The sequence below is a fragment of the Centropristis striata genome, chromosome 13 (assembly GCF_030273125.1).
Source record: "Centropristis striata isolate RG_2023a ecotype Rhode Island chromosome 13, C.striata_1.0, whole genome shotgun sequence".
In the NCBI taxonomy this organism is placed as follows: Eukaryota; Metazoa; Chordata; class Actinopteri; order Perciformes; family Serranidae; genus Centropristis; species Centropristis striata.
The window spans coordinates 18116608-18139791 of record NC_081529.1 but is presented as its reverse complement, the minus strand read 5'-3'; the positions used below and the strand labels follow the sequence as shown (position 1 = coordinate 18139791).

Here is a 23184-nt window from a genome sequence, read left to right as displayed (position 1 = left end):
AAATGTTAGTTTTCACTTAAGTATACTGTATGTTTTGTTTTTGTCTGAGAATGTGTAAAAATGTTATTGTACAGCCAAAACACATTTGAAAACAAAGCATTAGGGTTGTCATGTGATTTTCGGCGTGTTGGCAGTGAGACATCTTGCTGTGATATTTAATCTTCGGAAGGTCAGACCGGAAGAGTAACGTTCGGCGATGATGATGCGGTAAATCAAGTAAGTTTAATGTTTTTAATTTGGGTTTTTGCTGTATAATTAAACGCGGGGTTACTGTAACTTAATGTCCTTGTTTCGTAGCGTTACTTTGTGTAGCTGTTCACTCGAGACATAATGTGTGTGTGGCGTTTTTCTTCTCGCAGCAAATGAGAGTAACTTGCTCAGAAACGAAGGTAAGTTAGCCAGTGTAAGCTAACCGTGGCAGCTAACATGTTTGGCTAGTTAGCTAGTTACCGTTCGTTTTATTCTCGTTGTTTACACGAGTTAAATATAAAGATGTACCAACAATCACGTTGGTTGTTTTGTGTATGTTTTTTTAGCCGTAACGCTGGTTGTCAATTGTGAGTTAGCTTGTTAGCTTGCTTGACAGACACAGAAGTGCCATATCGTCACCCTGTTAAAATAATCGCCCGTTAAAATAATCGCCCATTTTTTCAAGTTTTGAAGGAAACACTAAAAACTTCACCAAGTGGTATTACTTTTTGAATATAAGGTGTCTACATAAGAGTCACACACACATTTTGAAGGTGTCTACATAAGAGTCACACAAGTCTGTCAGAAACATGACATGACAAGTATCATGAGCATTAATGTTACTTCAAAATGTCATTAATGTTCATGACACATCCCATGTCATGTTTATGACACGCTCATGTCACTCTTATGTAGACACCTTCGAAATAAAGTGTTGCCATATCTTGCTTAAGTCACAAAGGCATGTTCAAAAATTGCTTAAGTCACATTTTATTTTGACTTAGGCATAATAAATCCGCTTAAGTCACACACTTGACATAGGCCATTATCTTATGGGTAAAATCACTATCTGATCAACTGAATATGTAGGCGATTTTACCATAGGTGGCCGGCGTCATGAGGAGATGATTTAGGCCCAAAAAAACAAAACAATTTTGACAAAAAATGACTTAGGCGATTATTTTAACAGTGTGACGGTTTGTTTTTTTTAGCAGAAGTGAGGAGGAGGGAGAGTTCGGGGGTCTTTTAACCGCTGAAAGAAAACTGAACTCCAATTTTAAAGATGTCTTATCCAAATTCTGACGAATGTAGTCACTTTAGGTATGTAGATGAACCGGTCAAGTCCCATGAGGCTAATTAACTTAAGTTCATTGTCTAGAAATAGTTTGAGATATTGAACGTCACTCAGCATCGACTGATGGTGATTCACTGGTTAACAATGGTCAAACTTGTTGCTATAAAACAGACTATCTTCCTGTTGCAAGCAATTATTCTGCTGAACAAATCTAATGCCAAAGATTAGGCAACCTCCAATAAATCCTCAAGTGCCAAACCGTACTGATAGTTGCATAATGTGCTTATAAAAGCTATATAGTTTGTATTTCTGAGCTGTAACTAGATTAAATCTTGCATTGTGTGTCAGCTTTCAAACATCCAGATGCATAATTAGTTTGTCTACACAGTCCAGTGATCCAGATTGCAGTCTTGGTTGTTTTATGGCAACATCTTCCGTGGATAAACATCTTAAATGTAACACTGACAACAGACAAACAGCGAAAAATCTGTTTTTGTTTTTGTAGAAACCCCAAAAAGCTAACAAAGCTAACACTTTTTATCTTAACCACATCTACAGAGATAATGTAACAAGGAACATTAAGATTCAAAATTCAAGACTTTTATTTGCCATTTGCTCAGGCACAAAAATGTACAAGGGCATTTGAATTCTTGTGCGTATATCTAAGTCAGTAAAAATATAAATAACAGGACAGTAATAGAAAAACTTTTACACAATCAAAATATATATTTAAATTCAGGGAGAGTGGATCATGTGGATTTTTGGATCTTAGGCCTGATAAAATGGCCTTTGGTTAGGTGCGGAATGTCATGAGACTGCACACAAAGCAGCAAGAGTCGTGAAGAAGGAAGGAATGTATCCTCTGCAGTTTTTTTCTGCAATCGCATACACAAGAAGCAGACTAGTAAGCAAGTCTATTAAAATGTTGCATAACTCTTCTCTATTGGTTTATTCACCAAATATTTAAATGTAGATGTTGCCTGGGTGAAGACAAGTGAGATATAGTGGATCTTAATCTTTTAAAATGTAAATAATATGAGCAAACCTTAATGAAAACTGTCACATTTCATTGTTTATGTGCTTCTGTCGGACACATTAAGCAGTATAAACTGCGTTTTATACTCCGCTTTTGGAGTGTTTTTACATCCATATTTGGTGAGCCCTTCCATGCACACTCATAAACACAGAAGGACTTTATCTCCCTTTTCTGCAGGGGGAGTTTCCTGTCTCGCCGCAGGAATGCCAGGTGGAGACTATGGGGAGCTCGGCGGCAGCCTCCCTGCCATTGCCTCCCTGAATGCTTCGTATTCTACATCCATGTCCCTCCCATCCCCGTACCTGATGTTACCACCCGCTGAGCGCAGGGCCATCTCTGACGTCCGCCGCACCTTCTGTCTCTTTGTGACGTTCGACCTGCTCTTCATCTCGCTTCTGTGGATTATTGAGCTGAATGTGAGTGTTGGGTTCAACAGAAAGATGTTAAGTCTTAAAGGTTTTTTTGCCACAAAAGTGATGGGTAAGACTTTGTTCTCTTCTTCTGCAGATCAACAGCTCAATCTGGGACAGCTTAAAAAATGAGGTTGTCCTCTATAACTACAGGTCTTCCTTCTTTGATATTGTTGTAAGTGGGTCAATCCAAGTCTGTTTACAAATGATATGATTTCAATGTAGATAACTTGCACATAGTGTGCAATCTGATCCTGTGTGGAAAGCTTTGTCCTCTCTGAGTGAGCAGACACTTGTGATAAACCTGCTCTTGTAACTTCTTTTATTCATCAGGTGATTTATATTGTTTTATCGCCTGAATTATAGTGTCTGAATGAGCTGCCAACATTGGTCACATATCTGCATGTATTGACACAAGAAGAGGAAATGTTAACATATGTCAACAAGTTTACACCAAGCGATAACATTGAAAGGCCTGAGGTCATTTTCCTTTTCTGTTCCTTCCTCCTTGTCTCAGCTCCTTGCCGTGTTTCGTTTCCTGTGTCTACAACTGGGTTACGCTGCCTTTCGGTTGAGGCACTGGTGGGTTATTGCGGTAAGTGAGCTCAGTCACAGTGAAACACACGCTGAAATAATGATATATATCTCTCATTGGCAGATCTGGATGTGAATTATAACCCAAGTCTAAATCCTCCATCCTCCACCCACAGGTTACCACTCTAGTGACCAGCGTCTTCCTCGTACTAAAGGTCATCATTTCTAATGTGAGTTTCTCCTTCCTGTCTCCGCTACACTGTCACACTTGTGTACATATTGTAAAGTGCATGCATGTCACTAAAACCACAGAGGCTTCTTTCACTTCTGCATTTATACCAGTAATCTGCTGCCTGACCGGACGATGAGCTGATAAGAGTTTTTATGATTTTAATGCCCTGTACAGCTCTCTTACCTCTTACCTTACCTCCTACCTTACTTGATATCTCTCAATGGGGAAGTAAACCAGCATAAATACAACCACACATACAACTTATTAAAACATTGGTTTAATACGCTGGAGCATCAGGTTGACACATTTTCTGTCTCCACACAGCTGCTGTACCGGAATGCCTTTGGCTACGTGATCCCCATCACTTCGTTTGTGGTGGCCTGGCTCGAAACTTGGTTTCTTGACTTCAAGGTGCTCACTCAGGAGGCTGAAGATGAGAGAGGTGAGAGAAATGATCCTGACAAGTCTGAACATGAGTCCACAGGAATATGTTTCTCCTTTTTTTTTAAAAAACTATTTTCTCCTCAGCCTACCTGGCGGCGATCAACGCAGCCTGTGAACGAGCCCCCATGATCTACCCCCGTGCTGTTTCAGACGGACAGTTTTACTCTCCACCTGAATCTGTCGCAGGTGATGTCTATAAATGAGTTCCTGTGTATGCACTTCAATGGGTTCATTCTTTCCGTTTTGTTTGTACATTCATTATTTGAGCCACAGTTTGAGTTTTGCCTCTGAACTTGTGTCTTCAGGATCCGAGGAGGATCTGGATGAGGAGGGTCTTGGACGCAGAGCTGTCACTGCACAGGTACCTGCATCACTCCGAAGAGTCTTTATGCTCCTCACATGATCATGACTGATGATTTTCTGTCCTCCTCTCTTTTGTTTCCAGGAGAAGGAGTACGTCAGACAGGGGCGTGAGGCTATGTCTGTAGTCGAACAGATCCTAACCCAGGAGGAGAACTGGAAGTATGAGAAAAACAATGTGAGTATGTGATTTAGCTTCAACATTTGATTTACGCAATAGAGAAATGTCTTCTCTTCCTCTTTGGTTAACAATGAAGTGCAGAAATGCATATGTGGGACTGACAAAGGAATGAAGCTGTGCTGCTAATGTTCTGCTTTTTTGCTAAACATCCAGTGTAGACAAAGTATCAAGCCACCAAAATCGTTTCTGCTACATTCATATGAAGGTTTGTGGTTTAATTGCAATTTAATGGATTGGAATTTAGTATTAACAGTTAGACCTATATGTCTTCCTACATTAGCATATTTTAGAGATGTTTGTAGTGGTGTTTTATGTCAGCTGATAAGTAATGACATAAGTAAGAAATTTCTGCATACAAAAATAAGTTTGTCCACCGCAGAGCACTGAGTAGATAGATAGTAGATTTTTACACTGTAATACTATGTATCTTGCGTATAAAAGAACATTCCAGCCATGCAAACAAGTAGATGATTAAGCTTATTATCGATCAGGATTTGCTGGTTGCCCCCTGATCTTGACTCAGGACAAAGGGAGACTGTGCTTTTGCAGTTGTGGCTTCTTAACTTTGGAACTCTCTCCCTTTGGTGTAAAGATCTGTGGACTCTGTGGACAACCTTGAAAAGCAGCTTAAGACTCATTTGTTTAGACTAGCCTTTGTGTAATTGTCTATTTTAGTGTTTTCTTCTTCTTTGTGTTTATTTGAATGCATGTTTATTTTGCCCTGTAAATTACTTTTGTGACATCTCGAAGGGTGCTTTATAAATATACTTACTTATTACTTACTTACTCACTGTCTTACTATTTTACTTACTTACTCCTTTTCTTACTTACTCCCTTACTTACTCTTTTACTTACTTACTCGCGTACTTATTTATTCGCTTATTTACTTACTCGCTTACTTACTTACTTATTCGCTTATTTACTTGTTACTTGCTTACTTACTTACTTACTTACTCTCTTACTTACTTGCTTGCTTACTTACTCGCTTACTTACTTACTCGCTTACTTACTTATTCGCTTATTTACTTACTTAGTCGCTTATTTACTTAGTGACTCGCTTACTTACTCACTCTCTTACTTACTTACTCGCTTAATTACTTACTCGCTTACATATTCGCTTATTTACTTACTCACTTATTCGCTTACTTACTTACTTGCTTACTTATTTGCTTATTTACTGACTCACATACTGATTTACTTACTTACTCGCTTACTTATTTGCTTATTTACTGACTCACTTACTGATTTACTTACTTACTCGCTTACTTATTCGCTTATTTACTTACTCGCTTATTTACTTACTTACTCGCTTACTTACTTACTTCCTCACTTACTTACGCGCTAAGTTACTTACTCGCTTACTGACTTACTTACTTACTTACTCACTCACTTACTTACTAAGCCAGGAAAAGCTTTCAGTCTTTCGCAGTATCCATATGAGATGAATGCATCCCAATTTTTTTGTCGTCTATGCCAACATCTTGGCTGTGGCTGATATATCTTCATCTGATTTAAAACTCCCAATATCAGTAACAGCCGCACCAATCTTCTACTGATCAGACAGTACTGTGTATGTATCGTTTTAAATTCTTACAGATCCAGTTTTGTAACTTTGAGTACTAAAACTGTAACCTACTGCCTGATTAGTCACACATTTGCTTTGTTCTTAATTAAGCAGAAGATTCAGTGAGATATCTGTGATGACCCTGGGAAACCACATATTTTAGTAGCTTGGAATGAGATCTAATCTTGAAGCACCTATCGAAACCAAACTCTTGCCATACCACATTATTCACCACAGGCAGGGATGGTTTACATGTGGCTCACCTCAGGGTTTTTTTCTCAATCTACAAAAGGCTGATCTGTGTCTTTTACTGTAACTTTCTGTAGAAGTACTGAAATGAAAGGGGAAAGCATCGTGACACTAACCGTTTTTGTTTTTTACTTGTCAGGACATGGGCGACTCTGTCTACACTCTGGAGATTCCCTTCCATGGAAAGACTTTCATATTGAAGGTAAATCAGCAGTTTCTGTTTTCATTTTGAAACTTTGTCTTTCCCCAGACATGTGTTGCAGTAGTGATCCAAATGAGTCAAATGTAAACCCACAATACTGGATTTTTTGGTAATGTTTAGACACTTGATATAGTAATTCATATTTGAGCTGTTTTACGTGAATATTTCCAAATGTATGAAGCATTATCAGCATTGTTTTTTAAGCTTGTGTAATGCCCTAGTCAGTCTAATTGACTCTTTTTGTCTATGAGTGATTCTGTGCTACATTATTGTAGCTGCAAAAGAAAAAAAAGTAGGTCAGGCTGTATCAGTGCAGCTTTCACAATAACTTTAAAAACTGAACTGAATTAAATTAGCAGCTGATGGGCATGTATGTATTTAAATGACCTTAAGAGGGCGTCGTGATGAAATAATTGAGACAAATGCGGTGTTAAATTCAATCAGGTATTAAAGAAAGTCACTGCTTTCTAACTAGCCTCTGAGAAAAAAGAGGCATGTTGCAGGAGTTCCTTCAGCACAAGGACTTCAGGATTCCAGAGGACGCCTACTGTTTACAGGATGCTGCATAACTTAAAGCTATTTTGTGGTGCTCTGTTTACCGTTGTAACTTGCGGAGTTATTGCTGAAAATGATAAAACAAAGCCTGGTCGCAGTCAACACAGCCTCAGATTTCTTTAACGTTTAGACACACTTCTGCTGTGTTTAAATGAGCCATGTGTTCAGTCGTGTTTATATTTTTCTTTCTCGATCAGCAGGCATCAGCAGCGTGAAATGTTTCTCAGAACTATGAGCAGCTAAAAACTCGAGATAGAAAAAATAGATAGTTCAGATTCTATGAAGTGGGGTTGTATGAGGTACTTATCCAATGTCAGAGTGTAGATGGTGCTAGTTACTTTGGTGTTTTCACGTTTTAGTTTGGATTCCCCAAAGTCACACAAACAAACTAACCTATTGAAGCCATGGGAGATCAGCAGCTCCTGTGTTCTGTGAGGTAAAATCACTGTTTTTGTCAATGGAGTCTGGTAGTTTTAAAAAGAGCACACATGGATATAAGATCCTCAGTTCCCCATTGGAAAAGGCTGTCAAGCAGCAAGGTAACCATTATTCTAACACTTAAAACTGATTTTGATTTTTTTTTTTGCTCACTTTCATCTACTCTAGATAATAGACTTTGGATAAAGTACTTTCCTTCATGTAGCCAGCAGCTCACCAGTTAACTTGGAAAAGCTGAGAGCTTGCAGCTTCACTGTCCTAAAAAGAAATATTATGATATAAAAGTGGAGTAAAATTCCACAATAAAGTATTAAATGTTTATATGTTTTATTGTTTTGTTCAGGCCTTTATGCAGTGTCCTGCTGAGCTTGTGTATCAGGAGGTGATTCTGCAGCCAGAGAAGATGGTCCAGTGGAACAAAACTGTTTCCGCCTGCCAGGTGACAACTTATTACTTATTACTCTTCTTTTTGCACATTTTTCACTGTTTCATTGTGTTGTGCCAAAGTCTGACGGTGCTTCCTGCCTTCTCCTCAGATCCTTCAGAGGGTCGACGACAACACTCTGGTGTCATACGACGTCTCCTCTGGAGCAGCAGGGGGAGTCGTGTCTGCCAGGTACATTACACTCCAATATGTGGCTTTTTCTTATCTGCACCATTTCTCCCAACTTTTTATCTTTTTACCGTATTCTCTCTAAGCCTGATATAAAGTAAATCGACCAAGCCATTGATTTTTCTTCCTTTAGGGACTTTGTTAATGTTCGACGGGTGGAGCGCAAACGAGACTGCTACCTGTCTGCCGGCATGGCAACAGACCATGACGCCAAACCTCCAGTCGGCCGCTACGTCAGGTCAGACTACGAACCACGAACATCATATCGATTTGACAAAAGTGCAGTTGAGTTATTAAACTTTTTTGTCTTCTGTTCCACTTTAATTGTTGGTTGCAGGGGAGAGAACGGTCCAGGAGGGTTTGTGGTCCTCAAGTCCAGCAGTAACCCGTCCGTCTGCACCTTCATCTGGGTCCTCAACACTGACTTGAAGGTGAGAAGTTCAACACTGCAGTTAGTCATTTCAGGCAAAATAGGATCACTTTTGCCTTTGGAAATTGCTGAATTAAAACTGTATGTGTTGAGAAAAGTGGTTGTTGCAGAAAAATGGAGAAAATAGAGCAAAAAGAGTGTTTTGAACATGCTTTCATCAGTAATCTTACAATAATCTATGAACAGAACTATATAAATAACAAGGATAAACATTTGAATAACAGAACAAACTGAGATAAAGAGAGTCATCGGCTGTGGCTGATGGGAAAGTGACTGAACAATTTGAAATGTTGACCTGATGATGGTGCTAGATGAAAAGAAAAGGAAACACTTGGACTCAGTTTTATTTAGATGACTCAGTATCACAAATCAAAAATTTGCCTCAGGGGTCTTTACAATCTGTAGCGCACACAGGACCCTCTGTTCTCCTCCTTATCATTGGATAAGGGGAAAACACCCCAGAACATAGAAGATAGAACCATGATATGGCAAAAAAAAAGATGAATGCAAAAATTTACTAAAATGCACACATGTAATAAAAAAAATAATACATTAACTATCTTTATTTCCAACATGTTTAAAAACAAAACAAACAGATAAAAGCAAACAGGCCTTAAGACTCATTACGCAATGGTGTAACAAAGACAAAAAAAAAAAAGCCTGTATGAAACCACGATGTCAGTCTCAATAAACACATTTTCCACTTAAACCTATATAGTTGTTTAAAGGGGGTAGGAACAAAGCAATATATGCATATTTAATTGTCTATAGAATATAAACAGCTATCCCAATTTTAAGTAAAACAAAATACAGTATACACCAATATATGATAATAATAATAATATATAACAAGCAGTGGTGGAAGAATAGTCATTTTGACTATGTAATATACTGTTATGAGGTTTAATTGAAGAAAAAAAAAAAGAAAAATCACTAAATTAATCATGTTTCTTTGTAAAATTTTGACCTGAAAAGTAACTAAAGCTGTCAGCTTAAATGTAGTGAAGTAAAAAGTACAATATTTGCCTCAAAATGTAGTGGAGTAGAAGTGTAAAGTTACATAGCATGGAAATACCCTAGTAAAGAACAAGTACCTAAGAATTGTACTTAAGAACAATATTTCAGTAAATGTACTTAGGTACTTCCACCACTGATTTCAAGTGACTAAAAATGTATAATGTGAAAGAAATGCTAATTTAAAATTCCTTTTTTGTGTCTGGTCAGGGCCGGCTGCCCCGCTACCTCATCCACCAGAGTCTGGCAGCCACCATGTTTGAATTCATGTCCCATCTACGCCAACGTATTTCTGAGCTGCGGCCATCTCTGCGCTCCCACCACCACCACGTCTAAAGCAGGACGTATGACGGACGCCAGCTGGTCGAGAGGTGGCACTGCTGTTTTCTTCTTGAGTGGACCCAAAACAAACAAAAAATGGGCGTAGCGGCACATTCAGCTGAAGGGATGTGCTGCCTACCGTGACTGAGAAGACTGCACTTCTAAGGATAAGAAACGTGAGACGTGACCACACATTTCAGTCACAAGAGGAGTTTTTCACCTTTCAAAGACAATTTTCCTCCTCATCCATAAACTTTGTTTTTTAAAAGCGTGATCACACATATTTTTACCTGGACCTGTAATTGATTTTGCTCTGTCCCTGTCGTCGTCCAATGAAAAACAGTTTTTCCTGGATCTGTTAAGCCATCTTGTGGCATGGTGATCATTACTGAAACAAGCTAAAAAAGATGGATGAGGGAGTCATTGATTCTCACTGTTTAGGCATCTGTCTCACTTGTTACAAAAGTACTGGTCCAACAACATGAAGCAGCTGTCTCTCTGAGCCTTATCTTACTGCACAAACTGTAAGCCAGTTGATTTGCTGCTTTTTTTTCTTTATTTGTTTAGTGTGCGTGTTTGCCCTGCACCATCTTGTTTCTTTTGGTGCACCTGTCCTCAAACAAATCCGCACCTCACAGTGGCCATATTTTCAACATTTAATTTGAATGCTTAAAAGCTTTTGTCACACAATTTACTCTCTTTTTACACTGTGATAGATGGAAGTCACCTGTAGTCTAATCACCACTAGAGGGAGACACCACTTCCACATAGTGAAAGCCTCTAAAGGTTGACATCATCCTCATATCCCACGGTGCAAAAAATCTCATCTGATATTTATTCAGCTATTACTGAGGGCACTTTGGGATAAAACAGGAAGTCAAACCAGGAGTCAGATCAGGAGGCTGTTAATCTGTGTTGTAAATGCATTATGGAGCTCATTAAGATGGATGAAACAATGGTGATTATGTTCATAAATTAGGCTGCTGTGTACTTACTAAAGCTAGCTTTGGTGCCAATAACCTCCAGTGGCCTTATGGTAAAATAGCTGACTCATTATATATCATCAAATTATCTGTACTGAATTGATTTCCATGGACTTAAGTTGTGGCCTCCCCCTCAAGGCCTGATAGGACACTGCATGAGGTTTTCTATGATTTCTTACATCATGAAGCATGTTGTCCCTTTTAATCACTTCTAGCATGTAAACTTTTAGCTTCGTGTCAAAGTCTGTACCTCGAAAAAAATCATGATTTATCATTGTAATGGCAGCCGGAAAGACTGAGGTCTGGTTTTCAGGTTCAAATTACTGCAGAGTTTGAACCAAAGAGAGTCACTTGTTCTTCCTTTTCCTGAGATATAAGGCACGGAACATCTTTTCTGAGCTGTTCACACGTTGAAGGAGCGTATTTATGGCTTTAAATGTGATGTTGTGACTGATTCACCACATCACACTCACCATGGCCAGACAACCTTGGGGCATTTTACTCTGTAAGCCCAGGTATTATCTACTTGTGAACACTGTGATCACAGTCTGAAATGTCGAAAACAAGTGGCAATTGAGGTTTAACTGAATACTCTGTCAGGATTTATTTTAGCTACATACTGTACAGGGAGAAAGTCAAATGAATGAAATTGATATCAACAATTTGGTGCCTTTTTATCACAGTAACATTACATGTCTGCCTTTTCTTTAGATTTGCATTTATTTTATACTGTTAAATCATTGGTTAATACCTTCAGCTACGTTATCTTGTATGCATATAAAGCCTGCTTAGATTACTTGTTTTCTTTGATAATAGTTTTTTTTTATAATACTTTGAAAGTGTCAATAGATGATTCATCAAACTTATTAATTTAAAGCCATCACAGGAATACTGACCAACAGTTTTTCAGTCTTAACCAGTGTCTTATGTCTAATAAAATATATGAACTCATGACAGTGCTGTTAACTAGCAAAGCTCTGATTGATCCAAACTCCATTTAGAAAACAAGCATTTTAAAAGTTGTTTGCTTTTCGTCTTGCAGACACCTGACAAAGCGTGATTTTTTTTCCACATTGGCATCATTGTGTAGTTATTTCAGCATACTTTTAAACAATTCAATGTAATTTAATCACAGTTTATTTTGGGTTAGCACAGTCCTATTCGGCCCAAACGCTGTTCAGAAAACAAGCTCTTTAAAAGTTGTTTTTCATCTCGTAAACAGACCTGACAAATCATGAGTTTAATCTTTTTACACGTCACCATCATGTTGTAGTTATTTCAGCAAACTTTTGATCCATTTAATCCAATTTATCAGCTGATTTCGAGTTCATACTGCTGTATTAGTGACGTACCAGCAGTCATCCAGACCCCTGTTCCTAGAGAAGTATTTTATACTATATTTTTTACTGTATTACTGTATTAGTACTGTACTTAGTACAATTTTGATGAAGTTGTACTCTACTTGAGTATTCTCATTTTATGTAACTTTGTACTTTTACTTCACTACATTTTGAGGCAAATATTGTACTTTTTATTCCACTACATTTAGCTGACAGCTTTAGTTACTTTTCAAGTCGAGATTTAACATAACCTCGTAACAGTATATTAATAAGATTAATCCTACATAGAAAATGAAAACGCTGCTTTAATCAATGCATCAATAATAATAATCCAATAATAGATTTGGAATATATATATATATATAACAGTCTGAGTGGATCCATTCTGCATAATGAGTACTTTTACTTTTGATACTTTAAGTACATTTTGAAGCTGATACTTTTGTACTTTTACTTCAGTAAGTTTTGAATGCAGGACTTTTACTTGTAGTGGAGTCATTTAACAGTGTGGTATTAGTACTTTTACTTAAGTAAAGGATCTGAATACTTTTTCCACCACTGATATGCGGTATATCCCAACCTCAGGCTGACATATGACTGTCAGATGTGTCATAATGTCACAATATTGTTTGAATAACTAGGCAAGCATAAGGGAAAAAATATAGTAATAAATGGGTGGTTTCACCAAACTTTATTCTCAACAATGTCAAGAATACAGCACAGGGTAGCTCCAAAGTTATGAATAAAAAAATAAACTGTAAAGTTAAAGAGAAAATTTATAAGACAGAATTTTGAATAAAATCTTCAAAATGTAAAAGAAAGTAGCGATCTAACACACTCAGCACGAGCAGTAATACCCTGTGACTTGAGCCTATGTCACATGCATGACGGTTTTACTGCTGCAAAAGGCCGCAATGTTCACAATGCTTTACCAGTCTTATGCTTGTTCTCTGTTGATAATCCGTGGATGTGTGGTCATCGGAATTCAAAGCAATCTATTCAAAGTTTCTTATTGAACCGCATTTTCACAGATTCATGGGTAAGTAATCTCAGCAGCCACATACAGTAAAACGAAATAATCCCAAAATCAATGCAGCCATGGTGGATTGGATACAGAGTGTGTAATCAGAGCTACTGTTGGAGAGGAGATGTGTTGTCCTCGGGGCAAAACAATGCTAAGGACAAGAGATGGAGCAGCTCACATGATTATGTTGTGACTGTCTTCTGAGGCTGTGGGGGTGCGACTATGTGTGTTTTTTGAATCGATGAGAGAACTGCTCTCATTGTCCTCCATGTAAGACTGCTGAGAAGCACCAGTCCTTGGGCTGCCATCTGCCTGAGCGTCTCCACCCGGACAAGCTCTGGCTATCGATCAGGAGGACGAGTCGTGGCCGGGCCCTGAAAATGGGAAGCTGAAAATTAGGTAGAGTTTGGGGATCATTGACTTTTACAACTTTTTTGAACTCTTTCTGATTATTACAAGTCATTCTAGTGGAGCCTCTAGCTGCCTTGTGCTTTTTTTTGTTTTTGAAACACAGGCTGAGAGTAAGGGTCCCCTCTTTAAAGAACCACTTCAGAGCATCTACAGGGGCAGAGGAATCGTGGAGTTAAAAGCAAACTAGACCCACCACTGGAATCAGCTTTGCTGTTCCTTGAAGAACAAAGGACGCTTCTTTGCCATTCAAAGAACTAAAACCTGATTCACATCTGGATTATCAGCCATTGTGAACACCTACTCCCTGTTGACTCCAGATGGGTTCAGTCTTGAGGAAGCTCTGCTGCTGCTGCTGCCCTGCTGCCGATGATGCCGACGATGATGATGAAAAGCAGCCTTTAGTACCGTAAGAAGACAGAAACTTTAATACATGAGTATTGTTGTAATAATTTCTAATGTCACTAACTGATTATCATGTGTGTCACATCTGATTATGCACATGCAACCACTGTATAGTTTAATAACTGTGCTTGTGTGTGTTTGGTGACACAGTCAGGACCCACTGGAGTATTTTAACCGTGAAGTCCAGAAGCGCCGCGATGAGGAGACCAACCTGTGGAGTGAGCCCGGGGACCCCAGCCACTCGGAGAGAGCTGACGACCGAGTGCTTTACAGCCTGCTGCAGGCCAGGAACAAGACCCGCATGGGATCCACGGTACGTAAGACAGGGTTTTCTAGCTCTAACTGGTGTAAAAAGGGTCTAAATGTAACCACACATGGTGCAAAAGAGTCAAATAGGTTGATATTAATGATTAATCATCTTCAGCTGTATAAAATTGTGATTAGTCATTCATACCAGCTTTGATGCAGCAGGCAATCATGAAATTATCTGTTTACAAGAGAGTAGACCAGCAGAGCCTCGCCCAAGAGAGAAACACCATGCTGAAAGAAATCGTTTTTAGCTTTGTCCTTTTCTTTTTAGGGCTATCGTCGACTAAGTGTTGACATTGAGGCTATGAGAGATACCCGTCGAGAAGTCAGAGAAAAATGGAAGACGATCCTGGAGAACTTAGGTAAAGCTGGTCAGATGAGATGTTCTACATGTTGTCACTTCTGGATGCAAAGTAACAAGGGATGGTTTCCCTTCTTTCTTTTAGGTTTCATGGCAGAGGCAGACTCGCTGCTGACGGTGTCAGCTGGAGCCTCAAATGACCGTATGCGTAACGCCCCAGCAGCACGAGCCCTGCTTCATACCCTGCACACTGAGACATCCATCTTTTGCACCAAAGAGCCACCACCAGAAAGATATCTACTAATCCTGGTAAACTTTAAATGTAGCTGCAGTCATGCATGCATGCATCCACACGTTCATGAATTTACACACACACACACACACACACACACACACACACAGAACCTAACAAACACTTGACCTCCATGCCAAATTCCTGCCACCTAGGGTTATTTTTGTGGACCAATTAAGTAAGAGACTGAGCTGTAGTTGTGTTTATGTTGTGGAAGGGGAACACGAGTAACTCGCACCACTGAAACAAGAACTCTGCTGAGACCAATTATGTTTCCCAAGTTTATAAAACAAATAGTTGATTAGTTATGAAAGAGGCAGCCCTAACTTGCACTGTTTAATCAGGAACTCTCTGCTAAGTGCAATGGTGTCTACAAAAGGGGTTCATGGACTGTTTGATGAGCAGAGCATACAGTCACTTGTAGAGCAGGAACTCTGCTCAATGCAACAATGGCTCCCACAAGAATCCACGACAAACAGTTGACAGTTTGGTAATGGTGCATGAATCCGTTTAAAAGTAATGCTCCTTTTTGTTACAAGCCCCTCCCACTGTCACACCCCCTTTTTGCCAGTTGGCACAAACAGTTAATCAACTGTCCTTTGGCTCATCACCAACCTTCTCACAAAATATAAATCAGAATGAATCAGTTTGAAAACTAAGCAGCTTTTTGCAATGAAGACAATCCAATCATCCTGCCCCAGTTTGGCTAAGTGGCATAAAACAAACACACACCTTCACACTCGGCAGTTTTCGGCTTTCTGGGTTGAAAACTGAGGCCGGTAGAGGGTGGGAACATTATCATTTCATATAACCTTTAGGCTGAGGTCACACTTAAACGAATGCAGGATGTGACACACAAGGATATCTGTTTGCTTGTTTTTAGTCCAAGGCACACACTTGTCTTTGTTATTAGTTGAGGCTGTGAAATTGCCAGTCAAAGTTGAACTCAATTCAATGCAAAGATGCAAATTTGCTTTGCAACCGGAAGCACATTTTTTATTCGCCCCTTTGCTCACATAGAATGAAAGTGAATAGAAGGAAAATATTTGCCAATGTTAAATTCACCTTATGCATAACCTAACCCAAGATTTTGGTGTGCATGTTTGCTGTGCTCCAGGTCACAACAAGGCTTACTTTCTTCAACCCCTTACAGCTGTAAATAGGTCGAACTGCAACTAATTTTGTTTTCCAAAAATCAATTGAGTAGCTGTTACTTGTATCTGTATGGTTAAGGGCATAAAGTCCCTATGGTGAATCCTCTCACAGTTTGGGAGGAGATATTGGGTAGGCTTTCCTTTGAAGACTGGATTGCTGGGCCACAAGTATGAATATGGCCTCTAGGGGTCATAAAAGGCTTATCTTATCTTATCTGTCTCAAATTTAGTTTGTTCTGATTATCTCTCTACGGCTATCATTTTTGATTGGTCAAAAAAAAATTAATTAATCAAGATTCTTCCAAAGGTTCAGATCACAGCCACTGGAGGACATCCAACTCCTGTGGCACAAGACACTGCTTCTATGACAACCATATTTTGATAATAACCACATTCACTTCTTTCTTCTCTTCTCTCTTCATAGGATCGTCTCTTGTATTTAGATATAGCTGAAGATTTTCTAGCAAAGGCAAGGCGCTTCTATCCTCCAAAGGAGGACTCTGATGAGGAGGTGGGGGGCCTCAACATAAACCTGCCGCTGCTGTTGGCCAGGATGGAGGCCATGAACGGAAGAGGCAATGATGAGGAGGAGAGCGATGGAAATGCGAGTGACAGATCTTAAGATCTACTGGCTGCAATAATAATACACACAAGGCAGGGGGCAGTAGTCATCAACCCTGGAGACCTGGGCGACAGAAATGCATAGCTCTTACCTTCAAGTGTCTGTTGCTGCTTCTTGGAAGTTTTAGGCTCTGAACAATTTATCCTTTCTCCCCCCTAACTGCACCACTTGTGTCTCATTCTCCGGTCAAAATCTAAAAGGGCTTTGCAGGTTTTCTGGTAAATGTTACAGTGGTGTTTAATGTCTGTGTCTCTTTTTTTCTGTCTACCACAGAGTTTTATCAAGTTCTTAGCCTGTTCATTGTTCAGCTGCTGTGAACCTTCAGGGTAGTGATGTTCCTGTGAGCAGAGCCTCTTTATGTTTTGTCCTATGACCATCAGCACACATTTCATTTTATCACATGATCGGTAACAACACTGAATAAATAGCCCAGTAATCTGATGTCAGTTTCATAAGAATGTGTGTTTATATAATTGGTACTTTTAACTTTCAAAGTCTGCAATTAGTTTCAAACATTTAGGATCATAGCAGATGGAAAAACGATGTGGTTAGTCCAGTATGTTGAGCCTTTTAAATGGGGAGTGTATGTGACTTTTAGGTGATGCATGAGGATGTTTTTATTGCCTCCAGTAATTTACAGTAAATGTGAAAGATTTCTAAGCTCATGTGGAAGTTTGTGTCCAGTTTATGATGAAATAAAGTTCCAGCTAAATCCTGTATCACATGTTGGTATGATGCCTTCCCGTGGCGTGCCTCATGTAAAATGAGTTTCCATTAACTCACAATTTAAACAAAGATGAAAAGAAGAATTTGCATGACCATCGGCAATCTGAAACTGATGTAGGATTTGCTGTGTGAGAGTCAAGTGAGCTGTGATTCCACAGAAATTGTGGCACATGGGCAACATTCCTTTAAAGTGAAACACAAGGGTCTTCTTTAGTTTGTTTTTCCCTCACGTGGCCTGTCGGCTGTGTACCCATGCTGGGTTTACAATCCGATCCGCGGACATGGCTTAAGTCCTGGCCTGGTGCTGACTGTACGGCGTCTGACCGTCCCACTGGGACCAGACCAGGTTGCAAGATGGATGGTGAAGATGGTGTTTTGGTGGTCAGCTGCTTGCTGTTGTTGTTGTTGCTAATGTTATATAAGAGAAACACTCTGCTGAGGGCACATGTTTAAACACGGCACCCTAACCCTGGCACACTGGCTCACACACACACACACACACACACACACTCTCTGAAATAGATGGCAACACTTGACTTTGGTGCCAGTGTGAGACCAAAAAGTCAAGCTGAAGATTGTGTGCAGGAATCGATGGAAAGTTAACTTTCCCTCAGATTCTTCTTCCTGCAAAACGAGCAATAGCTCTATGTTTTGTCCAAAGAAAAAATATTTATTTTAAGGGTTAAACTGGTTTAAACTGATTAAGGTCTGTACTGAAACAATGTCACTAAATCAATAACTGAGCATGACGGAAGTCCTGTGTTCTACATTGTCAACCGTCCTGCACTCATGTTAATGTACAGATGTACAAATGTCCTTCAATTAACACTTCACCATGAGACTTCAACAAGATTTTATTAACCCTTTCATAACATCATTTTCTTTACATTTTTTAATCATGCAGACATACCTTATAACATGGATCACAATTACAAATTTAACTAGTAAGATGTTGTTGCCTTTTAATGTTAAATAATATTCTGGATACAGCAATAATATTAATTTTAATTTTAAGAAATCAGGTATTAAATAATCAATATCTAATAATGTATGGACTTTATTAAAACTCAAAGTTTTTGCTAAAAGCAATGATTGGGTTTCAGATGGTTAAACTTATTCTCTTTGAATAAAATAAACCAAATCAGTGCCAATGAGAAAACTCTCAGGTAGATAATAATTAGAATAAATATGAAACAAAATGTCATGTGTCAGCCAGACCTGTGTGGAATGATCCTCTCTGTCCTCCTAAATCTGTTCTTCTATCACAAAAGTAATAACAACCTTAAACGTTGATTTTCACAACATTTTACATGATTTACCAGACCCCTCACAGGCCCCAGCATTATCCTGCATTTGCCCTTCTCCCCCCTCCGCCTCTCTTCCTCCTTCCCTCCCACTCCCTGTCTCTTTCTCGGTGACAGCTCATTTAAATGTCACTTCCCAGCAGCTGTGGCGGCGCTCTTACGCAACACAAAGTTCCTCCTGGCGAGGCGTGGCCTGCTGCTGGTGGAGCGATGAGAACGAAGAGAAAAGGAGGGGGGTGATCACAGTGACAGGGCTCATCTCATCACTGCTCACCTTCACAGATGCTCTACACCTCTGGCTTTATTAGGATAGCATGACTCACCGGCAAACAGCGAGGAGGTAGCAGCCATCTCATGTCCTCAGGTCGACACCCAAATTATAGCTAAAACACTGTGTACTATCTACTCTAGTTTACTCATTGCTCAGTGTCTAAAAAGATATGATCTCAAGGACCTTGCATAGTGACTTACTAGGTTACTGAAATGGCATCTCATGGCTGCTATGGCTGAAGGCATGACCCTAAGGATGTCTACGGTGCTCTTGCTCACTTTTCCCTCTCTGACACTGAGCAATAATTTACATGTGCAATGTCATCATGCTGAGAAATGACAGAGAGGAAATTGAAATATTGTCATACTTGAGGGGTAGAGAGAAAATAGCATTTAACTGCTCCATATGGGGCTTGACGAGTCACTGGAAAGGAATGTCAGTCATTTACGCTTGAATATAGGCATTGAAACAGCTATACTGTAGATTAAATGTCATAATTTGGCACAGATTTAGCAGATTGTATATTGTCAGAGAGATTGTATATCTTGATGTGAAAATGATGCTAAACACATTTAAAGACTAAATGCTGTGTTGTTGTGTGTGTGATATCTGATCTTTGTTATCTGATGATATCAGTACCTGAAGTGGATGAATGAGTCAGAGTCAGGGACTGGTAGTAACATCACACCAGCAGACAACTGTCAGAGGTTAGTGTGTGTGTGTGTGTGTGTGTGTGTGTGTGTGTTTCACAGTAGGTAACCTGAGTTGATTACTGCTTGCGTGGCGCTCTGTCACCGTGGTAATGAATCACTGGGGATAGAGCTCTCACTGCTACTGCGAGGCAGCACACTGTAATGGCATTTAATGAGGGGGTCTGATGTTGCCACAGCTGTTGTATGAACCCCCTCTGAACTGAACTGGCCTATTATGATTTCAACCAAAACTGGTTGATAATGAAAATAACCGTTTAAATAAAACAAAGTGTTTCCGTGTTCTGAATCATACAAGCTATTATAAAAACACAAAATATTCATGAGTATTTATACAATACTTATACCGCCACCATGGTCAATTAAACTGCAGTTATAAATGAGGATAGTATTTCTACTGCGCATTGTTTTTAGCGCAGATATGCCAAACAGATATAAACGCTGCCTCCGATTGATCGATGAATTAGGAACACAGCATCTGATTGGTTCACAATTAGACCGGAAAGCACATCGCCAGGCTAGTTGATGGCTAACAACAACAACGACTATTCTGCCCTCCCTGACCGTGTTGTGTGTAGTATGGCAAATAGCGAACAGTTCTCCAATGAGCAAAGTTTCCTTTCTTAACAGGGATTGATAAAAAACGATATGACCTATCGAAACGTGGATAAATACACCAATACACAAGACTTGTGTCTACTGTTTAAATGGAGTCTCTAGGTGAAATTATGCCGGAGAAGTAGACGTTTGAAAATCTCCAATTATTGTTCGCTCATATAAGCATATGTTCTCTTTACTCTTAAAAAACGATTGACACTGTTGAAGTAAGGCTGCAGACAACTGTTGGTTTTTTTTCCAATGCTCATTGAAAATTACAAAAATAAACATTTCTGGCACGTTTTTCACAGTATACCTTCCATAAGTGTAGAAAGAATGCTAGGTGAACATCAATTAACAGTAAAACTTATAATAATAACATCAATATTGTACATTCAGAGCAGTTGAAATAAAATAAAAACAAAAATAAATAGACACTGAATGACTTCGTCTTGCGCATGTACAGGTCGAGTAGTTATACCAACAAAGTCACCTGTGACCCCCTGATAGGTTATATCTTCCGGTGTCATCAGAGGATCTGTTCCTTTGTTCTTCTCGCGTCGCAGGTATACTACAGCTGTAGAAAAAAACCCTAACTGACGCCGCAGCTAAGTAATTAGCAGCTTGCCGCCGGTAGCCTGGTGACCAAGCCATTTCGGTCGGAGCCGCGAGGAGCTCGCCATCCAAAGACTGCGGCAAGCCGGCCTCCGGGACGCGGCGTGCGGCCGCTCTCACGTCACTGTGAGCACCCTTCCTTCGGATCGTCATGCATCCAAACAAGGTTGGCCTCTCGGCTGGGTGAGTAATTTTGTCTCTTTATTATTTGTTGGTGACGGCAGTATAACCGCTCCCGCTCCCTCTCCCATCATAACGGTGTGCTGTGGCTAGCAGCAGCGTGTTCGCTCGTGTTAACTTGTTTATCTCAGAACGCCTGGTGGCTGTTTCATTGATTTAGCGGCGACCTGTTGGAGACGGCGGTGTTTTCGCCCCCTCTCCCAGCATAGGTGGGCCTTACCTTGTTTGTGTAAACTGAATTATTAGGGTACTCGGTTGTGCCCGTGCTGCCCTCAAGGTACCGCTTTTCTGTTGGATTTTGAGTAAACTTTCATTTTGTAGTTAGCAGTGCTATGTCTACTGGCTGAAATTGCATAGTATATTATCATAATGGAATAAATAAATATATATATATATATATATATATAATTTAAAAGGAGAAAAAAACAAGAGTACAGAGGCTGCCTTTTTCTTTGTACAGCCTTGTTGGTGAAGGCAGTGTCTTCGCTCCCGCTCCCAACATACGCTGCTTTGATGGTGTAGTAATTGGCGGTTGCAATTATGATGACCACTCGTTGTTGCTCTGCCTGCATGGCTTTTCTGCAGCCTGAGGATGGCCATGACCTTTATCCCTCATGTCTTGGCCTTGAGCACCTAAGGGAGGGCCTTTCAGAGAACCCGTGCATGAACTGCAGCCTCATGCCCCAAGCGGTATGGGTTGCTAGGCTGGCTGGGGTGGAGCAGCTTCTGGGTGGTGTGTCCTCGCCAGAAGAATTGCCCCCAGCCCAGACCCTGGCAGAGCTTCATCAGATGAAGTCCATCTTTTTGGCTCTCCAGCCTGAGACTGGTGCAGGGAGTGCGGGTACGCCTACTACTTCTGTGACAATGTCTGGCCCAGAGGACGACGTCCTCTCGACCACAGCCTCGGCCACTGCATTCAGGGAATATGGGGAAATCGCAGGCCCTCAGGACACCATCTCCCATGCCTCGGGGGCAGGCTCCCGTTCCTCGGCTCGCAGCTCGGAGGGGGATCAGAGGGTAGCTCCATCAGGGCTATTCGTATGGCCCTGGCTTGTATACAACTCGACATGCCACAAGCCCAGCTGCCTCCAGCAAGTGCTTTTTTCAGGCGTGTTCTGACCCAGACTGCCTGAAGGATGCCTACTTCCACATTCCCGTCATACCCCACCACAGGCAGTTCCTGAGTTTTGCATTTCAGTGCCATCATTTCCAATTCCTGGTGCTTCCCATTGGCCTCTCACTGTCCCAGCGGGTCTTCACCCGGTGTGTGGCTGCAGCCCTTTCGCCCCTGCAGTCGCAAGTTCTTCCATACCTGGATGACTGGCTGGGGTGTGCGCCGTCCCAGTCTCGGGCTGCTCTAGATACGGCTGCTCTTCTGGCTCATGTGGCCCAACTGGGTCTCATGGTGAACTTGGAGAAGAGCTGCTTGGTCCCCTCCCAAAATATCACCTTCCTGGGTCTGGTTCTGGACACTGTCACCATGAGGGCTTGTCCATCGACACGACGGGTGGCCGATATCTCTCGCCTCCTCCCTGTCTTCCGGTTGGGCCAGCGGATGCCCTTCCTCCAGTTCCTGCGCCTTTGGGCAAACTAATGGCTGCTGCAGCCGTCGTTCCCTTGGGCTTGCTGTCACTGCGCCCCCTCCAGAAGTGGCTAAACAGCTTTCACTTGGACACCAAGTTGCACAGGCACAGAAAGATCGAGGTGTGAAGTTTCTGCAGGAACAGATCCTCTGATGACACCGGAAGATATAACCTATCTGGGGGTCATCAGGGGGTCACAGGTGACTTTGTTGATATAACTACTCGACCTGTAGATGCGCAAGACGAAGTCATCCAGGATTCATAGAACCGTAGGTACATAAGTAACTTTCGTTTTAACTGTTTTCAGTGGGAACATTTTTCAAGATATCATATCATTTTTGTGCCTTTGTTATTGTTAGAATTTTTAGGGATTTTAAGTACAATTTGAATTAATTCATGAAGACAATCAATTTGGGGGATGATTTCATAACTCTATTAGTGTGGATGAAACATTTTGCAAAACAAATGATAATTTTGCATCATAGTTCATTGTTTTTGTTGACAACTGTTTTC

At 40.5% G+C, this 23184-nt stretch overlaps 2 protein-coding genes across 3 annotated transcripts; both read left to right on the top strand.

The window, feature by feature from the left end:
• The first annotated feature begins 25 nt into the window (after positions 1-25).
• Positions 26-11781, top strand: stard3 (StAR-related lipid transfer (START) domain containing 3). Of its 2 annotated transcripts, none has more exons than XM_059348016.1 (15): positions 26-216; positions 2478-2716; positions 2808-2885; positions 3228-3305; positions 3421-3474; positions 3801-3918; positions 4005-4106; positions 4226-4281; positions 4366-4458; positions 6414-6476; positions 7813-7908; positions 8006-8085; positions 8216-8320; positions 8420-8513; positions 9737-11781. In XM_059348016.1, the coding sequence occupies exons 2-15, from the start codon at positions 2504-2506 to the stop codon at positions 9860-9862; spliced, it is 1356 nt and encodes a 451-aa protein (XP_059203999.1). In that variant the 5' UTR covers positions 26-216; positions 2478-2503; the 3' UTR covers positions 9863-11781. The 2 variants fall into 2 exon arrangements, with proteins under 2 accessions (XP_059203999.1, XP_059204000.1); XM_059348017.1 differs by lacking the exon at positions 26-216 and adding an exon at positions 244-389.
• A 152-nt stretch (positions 11782-11933) lies between these two features.
• On the top strand, positions 11934-17384 carry mreg (melanoregulin). Its single transcript, XM_059348018.1, has 5 exons — positions 11934-14011; positions 14158-14320; positions 14588-14678; positions 14763-14926; positions 16488-17384. The coding sequence occupies exons 1-5, from the start codon at positions 13923-13925 to the stop codon at positions 16683-16685; spliced, it is 705 nt and encodes a 234-aa protein (XP_059204001.1). The 5' UTR covers positions 11934-13922; the 3' UTR covers positions 16686-17384.
• The last annotated feature ends 5800 nt before the right edge of the window (positions 17385-23184 follow it).

What these genes read in the sequence shown, in the direction of transcription:
- stard3 (XM_059348016.1), top strand. Translation starts at nt 2,504, where the DNA reads ATGCCAGGTGGAGACTATGGGGAGCTCGGCGGCAGCCTCCCTGCCATT. An exon ending in TGTGGATTATTGAGCTGAAT is followed by an intron (nt 2,717 to 2,807) that starts GTGAGTGTTGGG and finishes CTTCTTCTGCAG; the next exon opens with ATCAACAGCTCAATCTGGGA. An exon ending in TAAAGGTCATCATTTCTAAT is followed by an intron (nt 3,475 to 3,800) that starts GTGAGTTTCTCC and finishes GTCTCCACACAG; the next exon opens with CTGCTGTACCGGAATGCCTT.
- mreg (XM_059348018.1), top strand. Translation starts at nt 13,923, where the DNA reads ATGGGTTCAGTCTTGAGGAAGCTCTGCTGCTGCTGCTGCCCTGCTGCC. An exon ending in AGACCCGCATGGGATCCACG is followed by an intron (nt 14,321 to 14,587) that starts GTACGTAAGACA and finishes TTTTCTTTTTAG; the next exon opens with GGCTATCGTCGACTAAGTGT. An exon ending in GACGATCCTGGAGAACTTAG is followed by an intron (nt 14,679 to 14,762) that starts GTAAAGCTGGTC and finishes TCTTTCTTTTAG; the next exon opens with GTTTCATGGCAGAGGCAGAC.